Source organism: Lactuca virosa, chromosome 4, assembly GCF_052849685.1.
Source record: "Lactuca virosa cultivar CGN04683 chromosome 4, Lactuca_virosa_CGN04683_v6, whole genome shotgun sequence".
NCBI lineage: Eukaryota > Viridiplantae > Streptophyta > Magnoliopsida > Asterales > Asteraceae > Lactuca > Lactuca virosa.
Window position 1 is genome coordinate 211,800,842 of NC_136429.1, and position 24,239 is coordinate 211,825,080.

General features: G+C 36.1%; 1 protein-coding gene across 1 annotated transcript; it reads right to left on the reverse strand.

Annotated features, from left to right (window-relative positions):
- Positions 1 to 230: 230 nt before the first annotated feature.
- Positions 231 to 24,239, reverse strand: LOC145107967 (midasin-like). The gene is made up of 72 exons (XM_079044936.1): positions 24,101 to 24,239; positions 23,813 to 23,935; positions 23,382 to 23,725; positions 23,223 to 23,307; positions 22,816 to 23,108; positions 22,621 to 22,734; positions 22,339 to 22,508; positions 22,137 to 22,246; positions 21,937 to 22,056; positions 21,754 to 21,832; positions 21,523 to 21,645; positions 21,356 to 21,440; positions 21,185 to 21,281; positions 20,973 to 21,107; positions 20,825 to 20,881; positions 20,550 to 20,726; positions 20,339 to 20,464; positions 18,462 to 20,266; positions 18,194 to 18,389; positions 17,588 to 17,692; positions 17,203 to 17,508; positions 16,937 to 17,130; positions 16,816 to 16,870; positions 16,587 to 16,737; positions 16,285 to 16,358; positions 16,030 to 16,177; positions 15,846 to 15,944; positions 15,636 to 15,736; positions 15,447 to 15,536; positions 15,272 to 15,337; positions 13,942 to 15,180; positions 12,444 to 13,865; positions 12,180 to 12,360; positions 12,033 to 12,098; positions 11,830 to 11,912; positions 11,490 to 11,741; positions 11,125 to 11,260; positions 10,956 to 11,041; positions 10,769 to 10,854; positions 10,533 to 10,674; positions 10,368 to 10,442; positions 10,163 to 10,283; positions 9,934 to 10,088; positions 9,740 to 9,853; positions 9,502 to 9,651; positions 9,221 to 9,400; positions 8,940 to 9,128; positions 8,731 to 8,832; positions 8,396 to 8,626; positions 8,189 to 8,311; positions 8,023 to 8,104; positions 7,812 to 7,942; positions 7,563 to 7,727; positions 7,390 to 7,465; positions 7,166 to 7,278; positions 6,994 to 7,073; positions 6,800 to 6,913; positions 6,651 to 6,719; positions 6,412 to 6,568; positions 6,042 to 6,321; positions 5,728 to 5,963; positions 5,343 to 5,588; positions 5,075 to 5,260; positions 4,592 to 4,975; positions 4,227 to 4,514; positions 3,978 to 4,121; positions 3,571 to 3,774; positions 1,767 to 3,485; positions 1,391 to 1,672; positions 1,007 to 1,288; positions 578 to 703; positions 231 to 460 (listed from the first exon to the last, which is right to left on the reverse strand). The coding sequence occupies exons 2-72, from the start codon at positions 23,915 to 23,917 to the stop codon at positions 428 to 430; spliced, it is 16,140 nt and encodes a 5,379-aa protein (XP_078901062.1). The 5' UTR covers positions 23,918 to 23,935; positions 24,101 to 24,239; the 3' UTR covers positions 231 to 427.

The window sequence follows — 24,239 nt, forward strand, 5'->3', positions numbered from 1 at the left end:
AGCATTACTTGCATTTTTCGTCTTTGAAATAAATTTTGCATCCACTTTGACAATTCTTAGCAAAAAAAAACATACAACTTATTAGGGTCTTTAGCTGATCATATTTTTAGTTAACTAATGGTTAACTTTAAAAATCCTTCAACGGTTGGGTTTTACTGGATCAGGATGGGCCTGGGCCTGGGCCTGGGCCTGCTTAGAAAGCATGCAATGTAGTAGATAATATTAGCAAGTGAAAAAATGGAGAGCTCTTGCAGTCTTTTCATATATATAATAAGGTATACAAAATTTCAGATGAGGAAAAGCATTAAAACACAACAAATTATGTTTTTCTTCCCTCACCATTTTCAAAACCATAGCTACATTTCTTTCTCTAAGTTTCACAAGCTATAAACAAACTTCCAGTGCAAGGGCCCACCAAGCGAAAGATTTAAGCTCCGGAATGTTGCATAAGCTCAAACCACTGCAATTGGGTAGTAGGTAGGTAGGTAAGATAACATGGTGGTTAATAAAATTTTCGAAAAATGAGAATCTATAAGATAAATAAATAAATAAAAAGATTATAGCAATTATGGCTTACTTGTCTTAATAAATCAGCAAGAGTTCTTGGAAGAGTCTCGATATCCTTCAAGATGACAAAATATGGGAACGGGAAAGAATCCATGTATTTACCTGTCTCCAACTTCCCATCTTCAAATGTAGCTTCCTGAAAAATGGAAAGAAAAAATCAGGTACATCCTAACTTTTTACAAATTTGCCCTTCATTTATATTTTTATTTTCCCCAAAACCTGTCATTTTCTCAATTTCTTTAACAACCTGTGCTTTGTTGAAAGTTCCATACATCTCCAGTGGACACGTATAAAAAAAAAGGTGTTAACGTTTTTAAAAAAGACACTATCACCATGAACAGTGGACCCCACACCTCACCTTTCATCTCCAGCAACAAATACCATGGGGGTGTAAATGGTAAATATTAAAAAAGGGGAGGGAGTGTGATTAAATAATTACCAGAACTTGTGTTATTGATTCGGCTGGGTTATTATCCAAAATAAGAAAAGCAACCATTCGTTTTTTGCTCAAAAGATCTCTAACACAACGCTTGAGCTTCTCCTTCTCATGGAAAAGGCCATCAGCTATGATCAAAACAAGCTGCTCTAATGGATTTTGTCCAGATGGCAATCTTGCATTCATTACAGCAGAATCCAACGTGTTGTTTATGTATTTCAGTAAATCAGCCATGGGTTCATCCTCTATTGTGTTCTCTTGCTTGAATGTCAGACTCGAAAGCATCTGATTCACTCAACAAAGCATAATAATAAATAAGTTGATAACAAAAAAAAAAAAAAAAAAAAAATGTATATCGTAATATTGACTGTTAAGTGAAAAACGAACCTTGACTCCAGATTCCCCAGTGAAGGGGTGATCAAAGTCGTGTAACAATTGAATATTTCCCTTTTTCCCAAAACTTGCAACTGCTAAATTCCCAACTTCCAACTGAGACATTGCACGACAAACAGTGACCAAAGCTTCAATAGCAACATTCCCACAGTTGTTCTCTGACATGCTGCGAGAATCATCCACAGCAATCATAACTTGATAGTTTCGTTTGTTAGGTCGTGTTCGCCTCAACCATATTTTATCTTTCCTATAATGACTCGCAATGTATGGAATCACCTGTCATAACATAACAACCATATTTTACTTATGGGACCACATTTGCAAAAATCAGCTACCAAAAATGTAAATTGGTCTAAAAAAATCATTATACCTTTTTCATGTTGATTCGTTTTCCGGTTTTATAATCCCCTTGAAGCTTGCTAGCAAGAGTTGGTTCCATCACCAAACGCAACTGTTCAGCCAACTCCTGTGACAATCTTGTTGTCTGCAGTTCATATTTTCTCCATAAAGCAGTAGCAGAATCTTTCATATCATGAGAAACATCTTTGAGTTCATGTGCGATTCCCATATCATCATCTCCAACAGAAAGTTTACTGAGTTGATTTATGCCTTCTGTCATATAAGATCTCTTCATAACCACCCAACTCTCTGTTTCCCTACTTTCATCATGTTCGCCATGGCCATCAACTTCTAGGGTTTCATCTGGAATCTCTGTTTCTTCAACTTGTGTTTTCTCATTTAAATTATTCCCAATGCTTAAATGATTCTTGATGGGTCGAGCTTCAACATGCTGTTCTTCAATCTCCATTTCAGAATCATCTTTCTTGTCTGTAACCTCACCATCAGTGTTTTTTCCATCATTGGGTTCTTTTCCATCCATGTTTTTATCAATTTGGTCTGCGGTTGCGGGTCCCAGGGCTTGAGCGGATCCTTTTTCCAACCCGGAAGTAAACCCGTATTCGTCTGCATCTATATCTCCATTTTCATCATCCATGGCTTCGTCCTTCTTTTCTTCCAAATTTATCGACACTTTTGCCCTTTCTTTCCATCCATCAAGTGCATCGCCAATGTTACGAAACGGGTTCGGTTGACTTTTTTGACTAGACGAAGGGTCAACCTCTGGCAGTTGACTTATATGTTCATCGTTTAGTTTCCCGCCTTTTGAAGAATCAGCTACAGTGACTTCGTTTTCTGAAGAATTAGGTAAACCGCGTATAGGCGCCATGTCACTTTGCATATCATTGCTGTTTGACCATGTGGCTTCTGGTGCAACATCACCCATGGATGCCCCGTTTGACCCACCATTTGCCTGAGTGGCAGAGTCTGCGTTTGGTTGGATTTCATTGCCAAAATCAGTGGTGACAGGTGTACTGTTGGCATCTTTCTTTTGTTCATCCACGTCAGCATCGCCATTCTTTTCTTGGTTTTCCTCTTCAGCCTCCATGTCAGCATTTTCTTCAACTGAATTCATGTTTTCATCTTCACCATTGTTAATCTCAGCTGACTCATCAACCGTTTCCGTTTCACCATCTTCATTCTGATCATCATCTCCCTCTTGTTGATCCATGTCAATATCTTCATCAGAATTGACATTAGTTTCATCTGGTTTTAATCCTGTAGGTTCAGAGAACGCTTCGTCTTTATCTATATTCATCTCTTCAACCTCATCAGTCTCATCAGGGACGTGATCGTCATTTTCGTCATTCTTTTTGTTAGATTCCTCAGGATCTAATTCTCCAGGCTCGTCACCATTGTTGACATCATCATCCTCATATTCCTTAGCTCTAAGCTCTCTTCCACTCTCATCATTGTCCTTTACAGAAGGTCCAGTTTCATATTTCTCATTCTTCTTTTCATTTTCAACATCTTCATCATCTTTATTATCACGAAGCTTCTCATCAACAACTTCACTGTCATCTCCAGTCTCTCCCATGGCAGAATCCAGCTGTGGCTCATCGGTTTCATCATCATTCTCATCATCACTTGAATCCTCACTAACACTGAATGTGTCAGCTGTGAAATCCTGTTCCATTTCTATGCCTTTATCATTTTTACTTGGATCATCATTCGAGGCATCTTGTTCTTCACCCTAACAACATAAAAAGAAATTATAAGTCGACAAAAAGGGAAACAAGATGACAAGGTAAGGGCATATTTGGAAATTGACTAGGTACCTTTTCAGTTCCAAGTAGTTGATCTTCATCTTCTATCTGTTCACTGACATCTTTAATCCCAGCACCCTCACCCATACCAGTTCCAGTAGTATCTTTTGTATCATCACCACCATTTTCTTCCTCTTGGGTTTCTGTGGGGCCTCCAAAACCTTGCGAGTATAATGAAGCAAAAATCTCCGCAAGAGCATGAGTAACCATAGACAACTGTTCCAAATGTAAAAGATCATTATAGTTTCTTAAAGGGATAAATCCTAAATGCAAGAAATAGAATACACCTTTCAAATTATTTCTTATTAGGACATTATTCTATGAATTATCTATAAACAGGTTACCCGATTGCTATAATGGGAACATTTTTCAAAGTGCAATGCCCAAATAAGCAAAAACTCATAGAAGATCAAACTTACAGTTCTATTAGCCACCATAAAGTCCTTAAGAAGACCATTGCCAAAGGTTATCATTAGGTCCAATAGTGAATACAGATGCTTCAGTTGTGCCTCAACAATACATACATTCGTTTCTCCATTCCCATAGAGGTCCATAAGTCGTCCCTAGGTAAATATATTAAATTAGATAAGTGCCTAAAAAATGAAAAATATGATCCAAATTAAGTAGTTATTAACAATGGAAAAATAAAGAAATAAGAAGACACTTACAGCAAACTCGAGTGTTTTCACTAGTTCATCATGTATGCTGTTCAACTGGAGATTCTCTACTCTAGAAGCAAACAAAGTTTGCCAGGTATTGATATTTCCCAGGTAATCTTCCGTAGAATCAAGCTTGTTATTCACCGAGTTGACTCGATCAAAACCATCAACAATATGTTTGCATGTTTTCCTAAGGGACTCGGTGAACTCAGCTTCAGCTTTCGAAACATCATTGACATCTTGAATGTGGACCCTTGCTTCCATAGCAGAATTATAGTATTCATCTAACAGGTTACCCTGAAAGGTGGCAGAAAAAGTACGTTACTTAAACTGTACCCAAAAAAGTCATTATAACTGAAAAATATAAAACATACCTTTGCGAAGATCACCTCAAAATGGTCAAGAAGAACATCTTTAGCTAATCCTGAAGTCAAATCCTGCTTACGAATAGCGCGTAATTGCTCCTTAAAATCCTTAACTAACAAAAGGTTTTGTTGGACAAACTGTTCCATTTGCTTGGTGATGCCATGAGGATGAAGTACAACTTCAGTGCTTAATACACCACCACAATCACCAAAAAGATAACCATCCAACAATTCCTTTGATTTCTTGAACTCAGGAACAAACTTCTCTAGGAAAAGACGAATTCGCCCAGCACCCACTCCAACACTTGAGCAATTGTTTAGATGGTTGTTTTCAACACTCTTTAGCAACAAACATTCATCGTTTAACGTATCACACATAGCATCAAACAGTTGCTGCAACAGTAACATTTAAATATTAGCATCATCATCATCATCATATAAGATTCGATAGTAAGCATTACATGATAAAAAAAATTAAAAATTAAAAACAACCTTTTGTCGCCACATGCATTTGGAAACGATGTGCTGATTGTGAGAAAATGAGGTTGAGGAAAGATTCTGCAGTGGAACACTTTGCTTCTTTAAGCGATCCAAACCATTGGAGAAGTCATAGGCTGCAGCTCTATGAGATTTTTGTATCTCAACAAGATGATCGAGGTAAGAAATAGACCTACCAACCTACAAACCAAATAACAATCATTCATGTGGTTAAAATGAAAATATGAGTAAAATTAATTAACAAAGTGGAATCTAACATTACCTGTTCAGTTGTAAAATCTTTGTGAAAGTTTACGCGGACTTGTCGAAGATGGTTTAGGGAAGATATGCTTTTGAAGAAGTATTCATTTGGTGTTTTCCAGTCCGTTTCTAGATTATTATTATTATCCATGGGAAGCTTTTGGACCTTCTCTAAAGCTTTGACATCAAGGTCCCCAGAGGGCAATCTACTTTCATTAAGTAGCAAATGCTCAATCACATATGATGGTTGGAGTGACCATGCTTTATCCTATATTGTGCAACCACCAGAATAATAAACATTAGATACAGATACAGCATTGTACTTTTACAAAATTTACCCATTTATAACATTGTAGGACACTGTAACACATTTAGAAAAATAGCCAGTATTTGTGAGGATATGATACCTCCATGGATGTGGATCTATGCTTAGACAACCCAAAACTATCCAACATCTTTAGTAGTTCAGAGAGAGCCCTTCTCTTTCCTAAACTCTTCTTTTTTTCATCCTTCCAAAGTTCCCCACAATAAACAAGATTTGTGCTGATCTTTTTAAATGTGTGCTTCACTTGTCTCCACTCTTCCTTAGTAACACCACTCAATGATTCTAAACCTATCAACTTGCTCACAATATCTATATTGCCTGCAAAAGCAAAAACAAAACATGAATACAAAAAAACATGTGAAGATGGATAATTACAGTGTAAGAGAAGAAATGAACCTTGAGCTTCCTCCAATGGGACACATGGGTAGTCAGAGTTTATACCCTTTGCAACACGTATATCTCCCAATGCAAGATCCATTTTATTTCTCCAAGTTGAAGGCCATATGAACCTCTTTTTGTTTTTAAACTGAGTTTCATTGCAAGAAACATCAAGAACTTGCTTGTATTTCTCAAAAGAATCACTAAATGAAGCAGAAGTATGAACTGCTATTGTTTTTATTCCACTTCGAGCAGCTTCTTGTGTAAGTATAAGCACCACAGGTTGCTTTAGAACATCCTGTGATTTCAAACACGCTATTGATTCTTAAAAATGCACAAATAAGAAAGAAAAAAAAATTATAACAAAAAATCCACAATCATCACTCACAGTATACTTCTGAATCAACTTCTTAAATTTCTCACGTGTTCGTTTTGATGTTTCCATTGTCATAAACCACTCAATACGTTCCCATTTACACAACTTCATGAGTTCATTCAACTCCACCTGAATGCTCTTTCTGTTATCTGCTAACCTCTCCAGAATACTAAAACACAATGAAACATTGATCGTTTAACACAAAACATAATGTAATAAATAATATAATAATATGATAAAAGAGCACTTACATAGGCAGGAACTGAATGTGGAATCCGAATGTATTGTACAAAATCCTCACATTGTCCTCATGGCCACGACTGTGTATAATAAAAGAATGCATAAGGTAAAACCACATACAATAATAGAATAAAGCAACTTTACAGAAAGAGAGAAGAACCTTAAATTTGATCCCTGATTAATGCCTGTGCTGATGTGGCCATGGAAAGCAGAGACAAGTTGAAGACGCTTTCTGAATTCACCAATGCTGGAAGTCCGAATAAAATCGTCCAAGCTGTATGAAAAAGTTGATATGTTTAAAAATCTTTTGATTTATTTATAATATATACTTTTCTTAAAATTACAAGCACTTGCCTCGCAATGGTGGACTGACTATAGTCATCAGTATCAGTAGACTGACTTTGCCTAAGAACCGAGTATAGTGGAAACCATAACTGCAATGGAATACAAAAAGAGTGTCAATTTGGTCTTTTTACTTTATATCTTTGTAAATCATAATTGTTTCCAACAAATTATGATATTTTACCTGGCCAGCATTAGTATCAAATCCAGCTTGAACTTCATCAAGTAAAGCAGGCCATGATTCAAACTCCAATTTTTGCCATGAGGACACAAGACCAATAATCGGATCCAACTGATCTGCAAATTGCAAAATGGGAAATTGAGAAAAGGTAGCGAAAATTGAATAGAAATTAAGGCTATAAATATGAGTCTTTATGTGAATCTAAAAGAAGTAGATCAAATATTTACCAGAAAGGGGAAACTTTGAAACAGTTTCTTGAAGGTTCCGGACCCTGTTAAGTAAGAACTGCAAGGCTGACAAAGCCTACAAAACAACAACATACATATATGAGAAGATTTAGAAGTTAAATTATATTATTTATAACCCTGTTATCAGTTTAATGAAGAAAAAAGTGTATGACCTTAGCAAGAGGGGTGTTCATAGGTATAGACAAGATCATATCAATCACATCCACAATTTTCTGAAGAGCAGGATGATCATCCCATTCGCTTAGAAGGTGACGAATCCGATTTTGAAGATTCATAACTGGATCCACCATCTTGGCCAACATGGAAGCATTTGAATCCTATATCACCAACAAGAGAAGTTAACAACTAAAAAGTAAAAGATATAATCTAACAAACAAAAAAAATGAAATACAATACAAGACCTTGTAGAAATTGTAAGAATTTTTCGGTAGATGAGATGACATTGATTTCCGATCATGCTCCAAGGAAAGGCGTAGTACATGTTCTGGAATAAGCTTGGAGTCCAAATTCCAACATAATAAGCCCTCCATATCTGAAAATAGTAATAATTATGAGATTTGTAATTGTGTATCTTAAAAAGGAAACCCTATAATCGGAAAAAAAAACAATCACCTTTAACTACTCTTGTACCCATGGCATACGAGTCCGAGAAAGAACCTAGCCTATCAGAATCAGCTACTTGAACAAATCCAGCCTGAATAAAAGAAACAAAAATTAGAACTACATGAAGAATACATAGAAGAGAACTCAGAAGAAAAAGTCAAATAAGTCAGCTGACAGGTTGAAGGAGATCTGTCGAGCCAAATACTGTAGTATAGACGTTGATCATGTCATTCAATGCGGATTCCAGCAGTAGACTCCAATCTTTCTCTAACATTTCATCCTCTTCATCAGTAATTTTCTACAAGATGCAACTTCTTCCATTAGTACAACTGAATTAACAAATTTTACCAAGGGGAATGCTTCTATCATATAGAAATCTTACCTTTTCACTTTCAACAGATGCTTCCTCTGAAGCCAACTCCTGCCACTCTGAGAAAGCTTCATTGGCAATCGAACTTTCGAGGGTAGATACGTCCATTTCAATGACATTTTTAATGTCAAAAGCACGAGGTCGGAATATGTACTGTTTTGAATCAAGCTCTTCTTTGGTTCTAACTTGAATCTTCATTTTCATCCAGAGATTTGCAAATTCATCAAACATCCTATCCATGAGCTGATGTTGAGAAACATAAATTAGTAAGTACACAAGAATGTTGCACATGTCCTATTGTAAGAGTTCATTAAAATATTAACACTCCATCAACAAGAAATTATTACCTTAAAAGATACATCATCAAGAAAATGGGCTTGAGCAACATAATGCACCACGCGATGAAGAATATTTTGATGAATTGAAGCTTTTAGTTTCAAAGCAGATGCCTGTTACAACATGAAACATGCATTTGTCATTTTAGATTCCATGGAAAAAATAAATTAGATTGTATATTATACTGTAAGATGTATAATAAAAGACATTATTAACAGACCACTTCATCAGTATTATTGTCTTTAGCAGAAGTAACCAAGGTTTCCACCATGGCCATGTCAGCTTCCCCAATGTAAGTAGGGAAGGCTTTATCAAAGGATGAAAGTTTGGCATGGAAACTGTCGTCTACACAAGAATCATCTTTTCCCGATATGCCCCTAGGGAACCTCATAAACGAATAAATTGCCCCCTGTCATTCATGAAGTCAGTATCAAGAATCAACAGACCAATTATGTCAATAATATTGTTTTGACAAATGTGATAAAAAGATTTATATATTACCAAAACAACATCAATATCTTTCTGGCCAACTCTATCCAAAAACTGATCACGTAGGCTGTTTGAAAGAACCAATGACAAGCCTAATTTCATCTCATATATTGCAATCTGAACAGGTTGAACAATATCCACATACTCCGAGTATTCATTGGATAATCGATCCACAAAACGTGTTGCAGTTTCCTACAAAAAATAGGAGATTGACACATACAAAGAAAAATTCCATAGTGGTAGATGTTGATTCACCTTTACAAGTAAATTACAATCAGATAAGTTATCAATACCTGCCAATTATGCACTTGGTCAGCAACCCGTTGCATACTCAAACTCCCAATGTTCTTTAAAAGATCAAATGGTGTTGCAACCAATTTCATAAATTCATCACATTCGGATCTCAGCTTCTTAAATTTCCTAGGATCAGATCGAAACACAACCTGAAGATAAAAAAGCACCACATCATGCAAATGTATGAGCATATTTATATACAGATGGAAAAAATTTTGAAAAACAACTTAACATTACCTGTTTTTGGAGTCTGTTTCTTTCAGCTTTAAGATCGTTTAGTAATTCTGTTTTTTCCTTGTCAGCCTCGCTCAAAGAGAAACACCCTGCCAGCTGGACACACTCCTTACGCACCTGTATGAAGTTGAACATTGTAAAATATCTGAAGATAAAAAGACTAATATCATATTAATTTATGCGAGAAAAAAAATTACTTCTATATCAAGTTCAAGTGATGCAATCCTCTCTGTAAGTTGAAAATATTTCAAATTTTTCTTGACAGCTGGATCCACATCATCACAGCATAATAGAAGATGATAACGTAAACCCCCAATACGTAGCCAAGCACACCCAAGATCAAACAAGGAATCTACACACAAAAAAAATGGTTAAGTAATGGACTAATAGAATAGAGCACAAATCAATTAATTATTATCTGTTCACCTGTAGAATTCTTGACATATAGCGCATGAAGCAATGGCTCGATAAATGGTCTTATTAAGGACTTCAAAACATGGTGGGTTGATGATGCTAGAAGAGATATAATCACACGCACATCTGCTTGCTGTTATAGAAGAAGAAAATGTGAAGAATATACGGTTGACTCTTGTTTTCAGATAAAAATATTTTTTACCATAAGAAAATTTACCTGAGCTGAAAAGAATATAGATTTGATCAAGGAATATTTATCAGCTTCAAAGGACTTCTCGTGGGCAAGTATTATCTGGATGAAAACAGAAAAACAAGATTAGAAATTTGGGAACTCCTGTTAACAATATGAAACATTTTCATGCGACTTTATGAAAATATTTACCTGCTGAAAGAGAGATCTAGCAGATGACGAAAAGAAACTGCGGAAATCAGCAACATGTGGAGAACTTAACCAGAGATTACGGGAAGCCACTCCAAGTTTCAAGCTATGTGCATTAAGATCCTTGATGCCAATTGGATTCCCCCTTCATAAAAAATAAATAAATTAAATGTGGTAACCAGAAAGAACTACCAACTTAGACTAACAACTCTACACAATCTTTGTATAGAACTCCTTACAGAATCTTGTCTAGAGCCAGTGTTGCCACAGGCTGAAAAAGCATATCAGGTACCAGATCTGCATTGCCATGTTGGCTGGAATTTTTCTGCATCACATAGACAAACAAGTACAATAAAAAGTAACTATCTGCACAAATTACTAAATCGCCCTTTTCATTTATAAAAACTGCAATGCCTCAATGCATACCTTCTCACGATTTGATTGATGCTTCCACAAAGATGTGTGCCAATTAAACCACATTTCAAGAACAGTACTAGAAATGCTTGCACGTGCTGTAAAAAGATTTATAAGCATATAAATTTAGGTATTTTAAGTGGAATTGAAATCGCCTCTGAAGGGAGAAAGTTGCACTGACCATTATTGACAGAGGTCCAAGCTTCAAGAACCCATGAGATTTTTTGATAAGGAGAGAAATCGGTTGGAGGCCTTGAAGAAGAATTTAGTGAAAACTTCAAGGTAGATTCTAGAAGCCAACGTAAACGAGACAAACCCTAGAAAACAAAGTAATGGTCATGTTATTGATAGTAAACATAAATCCAAATTAAGATACATTCACAAACACAAAATCCTTTTATCCGATACAACAACAATACCCAAGTCCCATAAGAAAAAAAAAATGAACCCACACTGAAGAGGACCAAGGGTAAGAAGGTAAATATTGAATGGATACACAAACACTGCAAGCAGATACTAGCAATAAAAGATGGCATTGAATCTTACGGATTCCAGTTCCTTCCCATCAAGAGTGATGATATTGGAAAGCTCTTGAAGTAGCCTCATATCAAGACCAAAACTATTGTTATCATTTAAAGGCAGAGTATCAAGCCAACAGTTGAAACCAGAAGGTAGGCATAACATGTCAGGGTTCATTGTGCAACAACTAGATAGAGCACCAAAAAGAGAAGCTATGTCATTAGTCCCAGCATTTCTTTCCATCTTGTCCTTTTCGTAATGGAACTTACTCGAAAGCACCTGCAAAATTAACATAAGCTTCCACTTTTTATCGTTTCAAATCTTTGTATACGGAAGAAAAAAATGGAAATTTCATGCATGATAATACCTGATACATCTCCTCCAACTGATTTAAAACATCATGGTCGTCTTCATCTAATTTGCTCATGATAAATGCAGACATGCAAACACCTTCATACAGAAAAAATAATAGTTCATGATGAATGTACAAAATGCTTCTAGGTAGATTGCTTCGTTGTGTAGCATACAATAAGTAAGAAAATTTACAACCAAAAAGTGTTAATACTTTACCTTGCATGGCAAGAAAGCGTAGTTCAGGATTGGTAGCAACAGCAGCCTCAATATAGCCTTTATTTGCTACAAAAACACATGCAGAATAAATAACAATAATGATAAGAATAGACTTGTAGCAATTACAAGAAAAAAATAAAGATGTACCTAATTCCTGCAAGTTGATGTTTTTTGTCCAAATTGAATGACAAAGATTGACAAGCTGCTGTTGCTTTCTATATATCTCAACAGAAGAAGGTGAAGACGGATGACCACCATATGCCCACAGCAATGACCTCTGTGAACTCAAAGACCAAGAAAGAACTCTTTCCAAATTCTTCATTTCATCCTACACAATATTTTATCTCCATACTTAGACAAATGTGAATAAGAAGATTAAGGGTGAAGTGGTTTAAGATTAAGAAAGAGTACCTGAAAATTTTCCACTTCATTTGCACAAAACTCCTTCAGCTTTTTAGCATCTTTCACCAAAGACCTCCATGAAATTAACATGCAATCATACTGAGACGAAACTAACCCATTCCAAGCAGATAAGTGATCATTCATGAGCTCTTTATAAAGTACAAAAACCACATCAAAGAAAGGAGACTCAACAAGCATATCAAGGATTCTTTCTTCAAGCCTTTTTAAAGATTGCAAGACAGGAATGAAACACCGAGTTTGTTCACTATACTTAAACTCACTCTCATTATGCCACTGTTGATAACTAACCCTCAACAACCCAACACACTTCACTGCATTAGTAAGATTTCGGCTATTAGACTCTGATTCTGATGGAGTTGATTTTCCAAAATCCAGTGAAAGCATTGGTGATGATTGTGCTCCATGAGATGTTCTAATGCAGTTCCAAATAGAATGGTCCAATTCTTTTTCCAGAAGTTTCCGGAAAGAAGAAAAGAATGAACAATGTCTGTTTAAATGATCACCTAACCACCCGAACCATAGAAGATACAACTTAAGGTCACTTTCAGTAGCCTGTTCCATGGTCCAATTTGCTGCAAACAAAAGCCTTTTGTTCGTGAATGCAAAATCGAATCTTGTTTGGTTAACTTTGTCCAACCCTGCCACGTCAGCTTTTGGAAATGTCATGGCATGCAATGTCTCTAAATCCACCAAATATGCCCTCATGGAATCACTAGGGCATAGAGCATTATCCATTCGACCCAAAGAAGCCCGAAATGAATGTGAGGCCATTTGAGCACCAAGATACTCCAGATACATACAATTTTGTTTTAAAGATGTTTCTCTTGAGTACCATACAAAATCACGTACATTCAAGGTTGTGGGCCATCCGCCAGGTAAGCATAGAGAACTACAATTGTGAAGTTCGGGTGTTGACAAGTAAGAACCGATTGCTTCATTGATAATATCTTTTCCTTCAATTTCTCCCAAAGAGGAAAGATACGTATGCTCAAAGCTAATTTTCAAACTCCACATGGCCTGATTTCCATTTGTAACAAGTCGTTGAAATAACTGTATCCACCGCATAAGCTCAAGGTTTGAAATGCTAACATTATGTTTCAACCCGTCTCTTTTAGCAGAAAGATGTGCTTTAGCCATTGCATTGACTAAATGTTCACCAGGTATGTCTGAAAGGGCTAGAAATCTCTTCACATCTATGAGTTCATTCTCACCATAAGGCTGCATCATGTAAATTTCTACACCTCTATTTCGCATTGCTCTTGATACTTCACCATATGTAGGGTTTACAGTGAGGAACATCCGAAATTGAGGGTGAGGATGAAGAACCATTGGTTTTCCTTCTATGGTACCACATTCATTAACTGTTATAGATCCAGATTGTTCAACTAGAGAGTTGATTCTATCAAGAACCTGTAATATAAGAAAACCAAAAAAGGTTAATCAAGGAAATCACACTAATAATCAAACATTAAACAAATTTACATACCGTAGGGTTGCAAAGATTTGCATTCTCTAGAACAATCCACTCTCCATTCTCTATAGCCTTAATTAGCAATCCAGTCACCCATTCAAACTTTGCAGGATACAGCATCTTCCTTTGATCATCTTGCAACTTCTTAACAGTCTTCAACAATCTATTCAGATGTTCACTATCGTTTTCCAAATCCAGTAGTAGATTCTCAATGATATCAACCAACAATGGTAGAGAACGGAAGACTCCCCTACTCCAATTTTCATTGGTAACAAAACTCACAGAAGTGTTATCCAAACTTGATGAGAAGGCAAGCCAACGCCCAATCAAATCCTTCTGTTTTGTAAACTCTTGGGTTGACTTTTCAAACTGGCGACAACTGTATGCCTTTATGTAACGCTCAACATGTTCAATAACAAGGCGATAATGGCAAATAGCATTGTATTGCTCAAAGCATCCGAGTAACTCAGATATATCAGTAGAAGAAGAAAGGTTAAGTTCATGTAAGATGTTTCCAGTGAGATGTGACATTAACCTTATCAAAGAAGTTTTACCAGATCCAGCTGGACCAATCAGCAAGACCAACCATTGATGATGCAAACATTGTGCCATGGTTTCCAAGCTTTGTCGGACACCTGGCAGGATTTTTAGGTCACAAGAAGATACTGTTGATGATTGCATATTAGTCCTTTTGACATGTGTGTTTCCAACTATCAAGTTTTCTGGAGTAACCTGCACCCTAGGGTATAAATTAATGACTGGTTTTACCCTAAAAATCTGTTCATATAGCTGAATGACTTGTTGACGATCTGTGGATGAACGCATTCTTTGGATGTATACAGTGTTGAGAAAGCAATCGGATTTTGAGCCTTCAGGAGCCTCTTCTATGATCTGACATGAACGAATAATATCTCGAAGATTGAACTCCCATGGGGATCCATCTTGTCCAAATTTATGATTTACCATTGTGTCCTCATGCAAACGCTTATTGAACTTGATCAGATTTGAAAGCAAATCCTCTGGGACAGATGGGTGTAAAGTCCCACAGATGTACTTATGGTCTTCTTCTACCAATTCATCAACATATACTTTTGTAAAGCGATTGAGAAAAGATTTAGGAAGGCCTTTCCTACCACCCCCTTGACTGGTAGGGTTTTGACATGCAAAAACTCTGAAAGATGAAGGGCACTTGAAAGTATGACCGAGCTCGGGTATAAAAACTTCTGCTCGGTGATCTAAAATAGCATTCAAACCCTATTTCAACGAATATGTTAGTACAGATATTGGCAAAATTAAAACTCCACAGGAAAAGGAAAATTCATAGGATATAAAGTCAAAGTCAAACCTCCAGAACAGATTGAGGAGCCAAATTGAGTTCATCCAGCAAAACCCAAGATCCATTCTTCAAAGCCTGTATCATACTCACAAAGTTGGTTATAAAATCTAGAAAAAACAAGGAAAAATGGATGAAACATTCTTTAGGGTTTAGGGTTTAGGGTTTAGTAGAAATTGTTTCTAACCTGCAACAGGATGCCATCAGACCAAGCAAACTGCATTCCTTCATCGCTTTCAACAGGTAAGTCAGATCCCAGTAGATCCATCATGTCAGTCTATGGTTTAATTAGACATCGTACATATTAACATCAGTATTTAGAAATATCCAAAATACAAACAGCCAAAAAAAAGGAAAATGGCAGAAATTTAGTGACCTGTTCTGATAAGTTAATCCGAACAACAGAATGTCCAGAGAATTTTCCAAGAGCAAGGACTAAACTTGTCTTTCCAACACCTGGACTTCCTTCCAACAGAACTACAATGCATAATAAGATACAGACAAGTAAGAACATCATGTAATTGTAAACACAGTAAATAGTGTCACAAATTATAAAGCACATCATTAGAAAGAAGAAAAAAAATACCAGGCTTTTTAAGCTGCATAGCACGGAGTACACGCAAGGAATTTCTGCGGGTGGTTGGTGCCAGAAAGTCAAATCCTTTAGTCTCTAAATGGTTGTCACCTAAGGCACAGAAAAATACCTTGTATTAAATAGAAGTATCTTAATAGCAATTGAAGGTCAACATATATCAAAATTAATGGTCAACCTTTTTCAATGTAGAATGGATGAATTCCAAAATGAGTGTCAATCTCCATGCCATTACTAGACAGTGCCTCACCAGATTTCAGAAGATCAGACCAACCATAGTTTTCATCCGTCAAAACACTTACCTGATTCAATCTCAGTTTGCTCTCCTGTTGCAGCAAATTTAAATATCAGTTGCTCAGTAATTAAATAACAATAAAAAGATATGAAAATAGCCAAAATACATAACATAAGTGATTAATATACTGAACAGTACCTTTAATTGCTCCATAAGAAATGACAAGCATCTTTCCCTCAAGTCTTCAGCCTCCTTTTTCGAAATTCCTGTACCTAATAATAAGAAAAGCAAGCACAATATGAACATAAGAAATAGAATGAAGAACAAAAATTATGTTAAAGAGTGTTTCTGTGAAGCAATCACAACTAGAAACACACCAACATGTGATATATATATATATATATATATATATATATATATATAGCTCATTAAGTGAAAACAAATGACACCATCATAAAAGCAGTAGTTGCTAGAGGTGAAAAGATCATTGGAAATCATACCTAAGCTTAATCCATCAAGCAAAACAAGAAAAGCACCATGCAACATGGAAACTTCCGGACTTAAACTTCCATCAGTCACATTAATAAAATCTATCCAAGACAAGAGATCTCTCACTGTCAGTGTTCTTCCAGTTTGTAACTGATTGAACCACTGCAAACACCAAAAACCAAACACTCGTTAACCAACTATAAAAACAGTTGCAATATTGTACTCCTAAAATTATCATACCTCCCAGAAATTTATCATAACATCCACCACGAAAGAGATTTCAGGATTTGAGATCCTGCAATTCGGGACATGCATTAGGGACTTGTAACAAGTACTCACAAAATATTAATAAATCACATACTTTTCTAATGCTATGCATTTGAGCTCATTCATCTGAGTCACAGGTGGGACCCATATCTCAGTAAACCTGTTCCGAAGTGCAGGGGATAATTCCTTTTTACCATAATCGCCCCCAGGATTCATTGTTGCGAGTATGAAAAACTTTGGATGTGCTATAATCTTCTCAAGATCAGACCCACCTTTCTCAGCCAAAGACTGTTGAACAGAAGAAATTAATTTCAATATATAAAGATTGAATAAGACAAAATATATGACAGAAAAACATACCAGTTTCCTTTCAGGCTCCAAGACACTGTTCAATCTTTCAAGAACACTATCATCTGCCAATGAAATTTCATCCACAAGAAACATGTCACCATTCTTCATTGCTTCAACAAGAGGACCATCTTGCCAAGTAAAGATCGTGCCCCACTTTTGATGAAGTAAAGATAAACGATTCCTAATTTCTTCAAAAGTGTCGACTTCATTTTGGGTGACATCAGCATGAAGGACTTGAGCTTCTCTGTAATATTTTATCATCTTAGTCACTTGCTCAAGTGTTGTTGAAGCTTGATTAATGTCCAATGAAATCGTCTGTGTAACAATATAATTGTATTGTTAAGGACCATAAATACATCAAAAAATCATATATTGTTTTAAAGTCGAAACTTACAGCATCATGAGGGAAGTGCTTAAAAGCTTTTGAAGCCTGCAATTCCTCACACAACTTTTTGTAGTCCAAAGATATTTCTGATCTTTCTCGAACAGGATAGAATCCCTGTTGCATAAGAATATGTACATTATAAACAGCTCAAACATTCCAATAAGCTTCTTATACTCAAAAATAAAGAGAACTTAAAGATTGTTTCTTTATTTACTCATTAAGTCATGTATGAGTAAAGTGGCTGAATGGGTAATGATGTTTGTATATTTGTATACATAAGGTATGTTTCTTTTCTAGACCGAATAAACCATATGAATGAAACTAAATGACCATTTTACCCTTACATGCCAAAAAAAAGTACAATGTTCATCAATTCTAACAATCTTCATCCAATTTAATGTGATATGAGTTATGAGTAAAAAAAGAATAGGCTGATAGGTAAAAAGTTGGTGTCATCATACATTAACCTAGGTTTCTGAATTAGCCCATTAAGTCATTCTGTTCAAGTTAAGTAAAAAAGAAACAGCCATGTATAGCTTTCCAGATCAAGTGATTAGAGCCCATTAAGCTTATTAAGTAAAAAGAAACAACCCCTTAAAAGAGAATAATACTAACCCCAAGAAAATCAGAAGTTTCTGTGTATTGATGGCAATTCAATATATGTAACTTGGACCCCAAGGCAATACTTAACAGCTGGCATACTGTTGTCTTCCCACCACCAGTTTCTCCAACCAGAAGCACCGGTTCACGTAACCTATAACACCGCTCAACAAGAAAGTACAACCTCCACATACTATCAGTCCACACAACCCTGCATTACCCAAAAAAAAGTAAGACAAAGTTAGCGAAAAATAAGGAACATAAACAAATATGAAACACATGCCTTCCAAGATCCCGAGGAGTAGCCACCGAGTTTTGCAAGTTGAGAGATTCATCCTCCTTGTACATTACACTTCTACAAAGCTTAATCCTCAGCTTATTCTTCAAAACTTCTAGAACAACTTCCTTGTCCACATCATTACGCAGTCTTTCAGCCAACAGATAATAACCGTCACGCCCTAAATCTTCATAGGACTTTCCAAACATCCTAAACCGATCAGCCCACCGAAACAAATCACGCGGGGTAATATACCCGTGTTTTCCCGCAAAAACTTTACTACTTTGTCTATGTTTTTGCAAATCTATCATGACTTCAATCATTTTCTTCGCATAACTACCCGGAATTTTGCAACGGTTTTCCAAAATTGTACTCAATTCATCTTGCGGGATTTCATCAACATGGATTTCAACAAACCGATTCCGGAAAGCTCTAGAAAGCATCTTTCGCCCACCATAAAAAGTCGGTGGATTCTGAGTAGCAAAAAGCATAAAATCCGGATGTGCGTGAATAGTTTCACATAATTCAGGAACATAAAGTTCACGATTATCATCAAGCAACCGATTTAATGCTTCCAGAACATCAGAAGGGGCAAGATTAAGTTCATCAAGAACTATCCAATGACCATTTCTAACCGCTTTAACCAACACCCCTTCTTGGAAAACAAGTTTCCCACTTGCATCAGTTATATAAGAACCCAAATACTCCTGTAAATCAGTGTGTTCATGGTTGTTAATTCGAACAAACTCATGCCCAGTGATCGCAGCAAGATACTGAACAAGGCTAGTTTTTCCACTAGATGTGGGCCCCTGTAAAAGAACCGGATACCTTCCTATGAAAATAGCACGTGCCAAGTTGCTAAGTTGATCTCTCACACTTTTTGTCAAAACATAATTCTCTAAAAACTCATCATTTTTGGTGTTTTTCCCAACCACAATGTACCTATCGAATGACACATGCGCAGGGTCTTTTCCATCTAAAAGGTATCCTGTAATTAACTTCTTCATTAAGTTGGCACTTGGAGGATCTAACATTGTAAGAAAGAACATTGAAAAACCATCATAAATAGCTTTTAAAAATCCAAAAGCTCGCCTTGCCTTCTTTGTATATTCCATTGCACGATAAAGAGACCTTAAACTGTATTGTGGTTTTTGATTCGCCCCATCTTGTAGCCTCTCTTCTGATTCCTTTTTTGCTATTTTATAAAATTTCAAGATTTTGGTTGTGATATCTTTGACTGAATTGTCTGCTTCCATGAACCGATTGATGAACAGTTTCAAATCCTCATCTTCCAACACATCATCCATAAAATACTCTGTAAACCGGTTTCTTAAAAACAATGGAAGATCTCTTTTTCCAGCATCAGTTGCGGGATTCATACAAGCAAATATACGGAAATTCGGGTGTCTAGATATATAATCAACATCTCCTCTTTCAGCTAAACAAAGGGACCCAACTTCATCTTCAAGAACACCAATTACTCTCTGAAGAGTCTCTGGAGGAGCTAAATTGATCTCATCTAGTAATATCCAGTCACCATTTTTCAAAGCTGTGATAAAAACTCCCTCTACAAATGAAAAAACCATCCCATCTGAAGCATTAATCTGACCCTGAGCTGCTTCGAGTTTTAAAGAGAATTTTTCCCATGATTTTATTAGGTTCTCCCCTAAAGGTCTTTTCCTTTTTACACCAGGCTTCTGCTTTCCAATTTTGACCACTGTACGAACACCCTTTTGTAAACCACTAAATAACACGTTCCAATTCTTGTCACTGACTGATTTTCTTAATATGGCAAGAAAATTCTCATTGTCCTGCATTTGATCACCAAAAGACATCAGGGTTTAGTGTTTAAGTTTAGGATTTAGGGTTTAGATAGACTGTACCTTTGAAGAGAAGGTACTTCTAAAGAGACTTTCAAACTCCTGATAAAGCGGAAGGCATAAAAATTGTGCATTCATTGGTTTAAAACCTCCCAACAGATCTGCAACATCACTTTGCTGGCTCAAATTCTGCAACATAAATTTCAGCAAAAATATATTATAAGCTATTTATCTCATTGAGGAAAATTTAATCAGATTCTGTTAATAAACATACCAAAACTGTAAGTTTTTGACCAAGTCTTGCAGCTAGATTCTGTACTAAAGTTGTCTTTCCAGTACCAGTTTCACCAACCAAAAGAACAGGCTCATTATACTTAACAGATCCAGCTATTCTTTCAAGGATATGCAATGAAGTACGAATCTCAACGAATGATTTGTTCACAGAAGATGACTATAAAAAGCACATTACACATATATATAATTAAAAGAAGCAAAAGGTATGATTATACATTTTTTTTTAATATAATTATACTAAATAGGATAACTTACAGGTATACGTGTGCGTTGAAGAGTTACTCGGCCAATATGTATATCAGTCCTCAAGTCCTGCAGATGTTTAATATATGATATTAATAAGAGTAACTAGATTTTATGGTGTCAATATATTATATATCTCTCATGTTATAAAAAGAGAAACCTGAACAACAGGCTTATCAACAGGAAACAATGTCTCAGCATCTGAAATTGGTATTCCCCAAATCTCTGCCAACTCTCTCATAATTCTCATTCGTGTTTCCACTGAGCTTGAAGAAGTTGCAAAAACATCAACAGCCTACAAAACAACATCATATTAGTAAATCAACAAAGTTAGAAATACGGGAAAAAAGAAGAGCAAGAGTTTATTAAAACCTCTTGATAGATGCACTTGGCCACATGACCTGACAGCCTTTCACCCACAAAATGAAAACCCAAACCTGCAATTCTCTTGCACCACTTCAAAAGATCCCTGTACAGAAGGGTAAATAAGTAAATCACTATCCATAAATAAAAAACTAGTAATCTACATTCATGGCTAAATACCTCAGTGAAAACCTGCCAGAAGATGAGAGAGTAACAGAAGTTCCTAGTTGAAAGCCTGTGAGATGATTAACCTTTTCAAAGGTTTCTGCAAGATGGAAAATGATTTTAATATATTGGTTTATGCCAAAAAGGATGAAGCTTTTCAAAGTAAAAACTTTAATGAGCACCTATAAGTTTTCCACAAAGAGATTCCAAATCTGGATACCAGGCTTTCAAAATACTTTCTAGGTCACTACTACTTGATGAACCAATCATTACTCTCCTCCATAGTGCACCAAGGGAGTTCCTACCTACATATCAAATGGCAAAAAAAAAAAAAAAAAAAAAAAAAAACAAATCTTGACCTTTAAGCCCTTCACCCACAAAAGGGAATTAACTATAAATATGTGATCACAAACCTGTTGTCATAGAGGATGCATCTAGTCTTGAGCTCGATACTGTAGAGAAAAGCCTAAAGCTTTCACTAACCCTTATTGCCTGCATATAGTGAAAAATGACTCAAAGTATATCCTTGAAGGAATCCTTTGTATAAACTAGGTATACTTATTATTGCCTATTTTAAGGATTTAACTACAACAAACCTCCCCATGGCCTGTTAAGAATGAAGTAGCACCCTCTAGCAAAGGTAACAAGATGGATTGTACATCTGCAGGAGCTTTATCAATGTCCTCAAAAACAACCCAAAGTCCATTTATGATAGCCTATAAGTAGCCAAAAAAACATCCATATTAGAGTTACACTACAAATAACTAATTAAGTACAAAAAAATGAAGTAACTAACCTGAGTAAGGGAACCAGGCTGCCACCTAAATTCACCAGGTTGTTCAGCACATACATAACTCCCGATTAGTGTTTTTCCATCAATTTGCTCATCCATGTGAATAGAAAGAACTAAAAGGGGGAAAACATCAGATATAAAAAGGAAATATTTAAAGCTGTGAAAGAATTAAGAATTTCAAATACTATAAACAAAAATAACATACCTTGACTCCCATGACCTTGGGCTAATCTGCTAATGAGAGCAGTTTTGCCTGCGCCAGCTGGACCATAAAGAAGAACAGGCCACCTCTGACTCACTGCCAACAATACCATCTCAAAACTTTTCTTCACAGCAGATGTTAAAACAAAAGGACTTCCAGTTTTAAGCGTATCCCTAATAGCATATAACAAAATAACTTCAAAAGTATAAAAGGAAAGAACAAGAGAGGACATCAAGAAGATATGTTGCATATAAAATAATTAGACTAATAATAATAATGCTTTACCATTTTGCCTCCATATTGCTCCAATTTGGTTGCCCAATATTTGTGTTTTCCCTAAATGGTTCAAGATACCAACCAGCCTTCTCTAATGACACGTCCTGAAGAAATTCCTTCCACCTATAAACAAATAAACATAAATAATATAAGAAGTGAACAAATCAGAAATAAATTCACTCTGTCACTGATGAAAAAACTAACCTTAATAAACACCCATATGCTTTTTCATCATCGAATCCAAACTCTGAAGTTGCCATGTCACTTGTCTTACTTTTTCTAATAAACTTGTCACTCATCTTCAAAACCATTGTTAATGTTTGCACTGCACACCATCTTATGTCCATCAAAAGCTCTGTATTTTCTCCATTAAAACCAGTGATCTCATGTACAAGGTCCATATAACATGACCAATCCCATAGCTTAGCAAAAACCTCAGGCTCTGCTAAAAGGAGACGATATGATACTCGCACAGCATCTAATAAATGTGTTCCTGGCTGATATAATCAGAAGCAAAATTAGTCAATTGCCATAACAGGGCTTACCAGTATATTCCAATGACTGACATAATCTCAGAGGAAATAGAACAGAGTAAGGTTTAGAAATAGTACCTGCACTAATGACTGGGCCATTGATTCCTTTTCCATTATCCTTTTGAATGGGGGAGGTGCAAACTTAAAGTAATCCCTTACAGACCTGAATAAAGTAATCAGGTTAAGTTAGTGTGGAGCATAGTTGAGAGAGAAGGGAGAGTGTACAAGTGAGCTTACCCAGAAAGATAAGGTAGCATATCAAGTGTTCGTGAAAATGCCAAACAGGAAAGCTCGTGAAGTCCCAGACCTCTCCCATATTTGACATACAAATTAATAACAGAAATATCTCGTTCATAATCTGAACTTTCAGTATCCTTAAATAATCTTCCATCATCGAACTCAATCATTGAATTATTGGAATTTGATGTCAAATCAGGCACCAAATGTAGTAAAGCCACAACCCGGTCAACAATCTTGCGTGCAATTGGACGAAAGCATCCCACTAATGGAATTGTATATCGAGGATGTAAAAGTAACTCAGCTACTCCATCAAACAACTCTTCCTCTGTCAAAATTTTCCCCTGTAGATAGCATATATGAAAAAACCCAAAATTTGATGCGAGAGAAGAGCAACATGTAAAAAAGGTCCTTGATGAACTCTTCAATACCTTCTGGACTAAGTTATCTAATTGGGGAGCAGCCGCAAGCTTGGGACACCGAAGAAGAAACCTTTGCAACTCGTATTCAACACAAAAACTCCCATCAATCGCCATTTATGCTTCTACCTGAAACTGAACTCAAACTTCTCCTATCAGGTAAATATGCAACTTCTCGATTGCTGTGGGAATCAAAAGAGCATAAAAAGTGGACATATACTAACAAACAAATTATTGAGTGACGCCCGCCATTTCAGGCTCTAATGAACAAAAATATGTTTGTTAAAAGGGAAGACTGACCTGAGTCGTGGGGAAGGTAAGTGACTGAAGATGAAATATGATTGTAAGGGTGGTTTTCAGGTGAAAGAGACTCGATGGATTGCAGTAGGAGTGACTTGTGTTCTTCTTGCCAGGGCAAAGGGTTTAGGGTTTAAGAGTA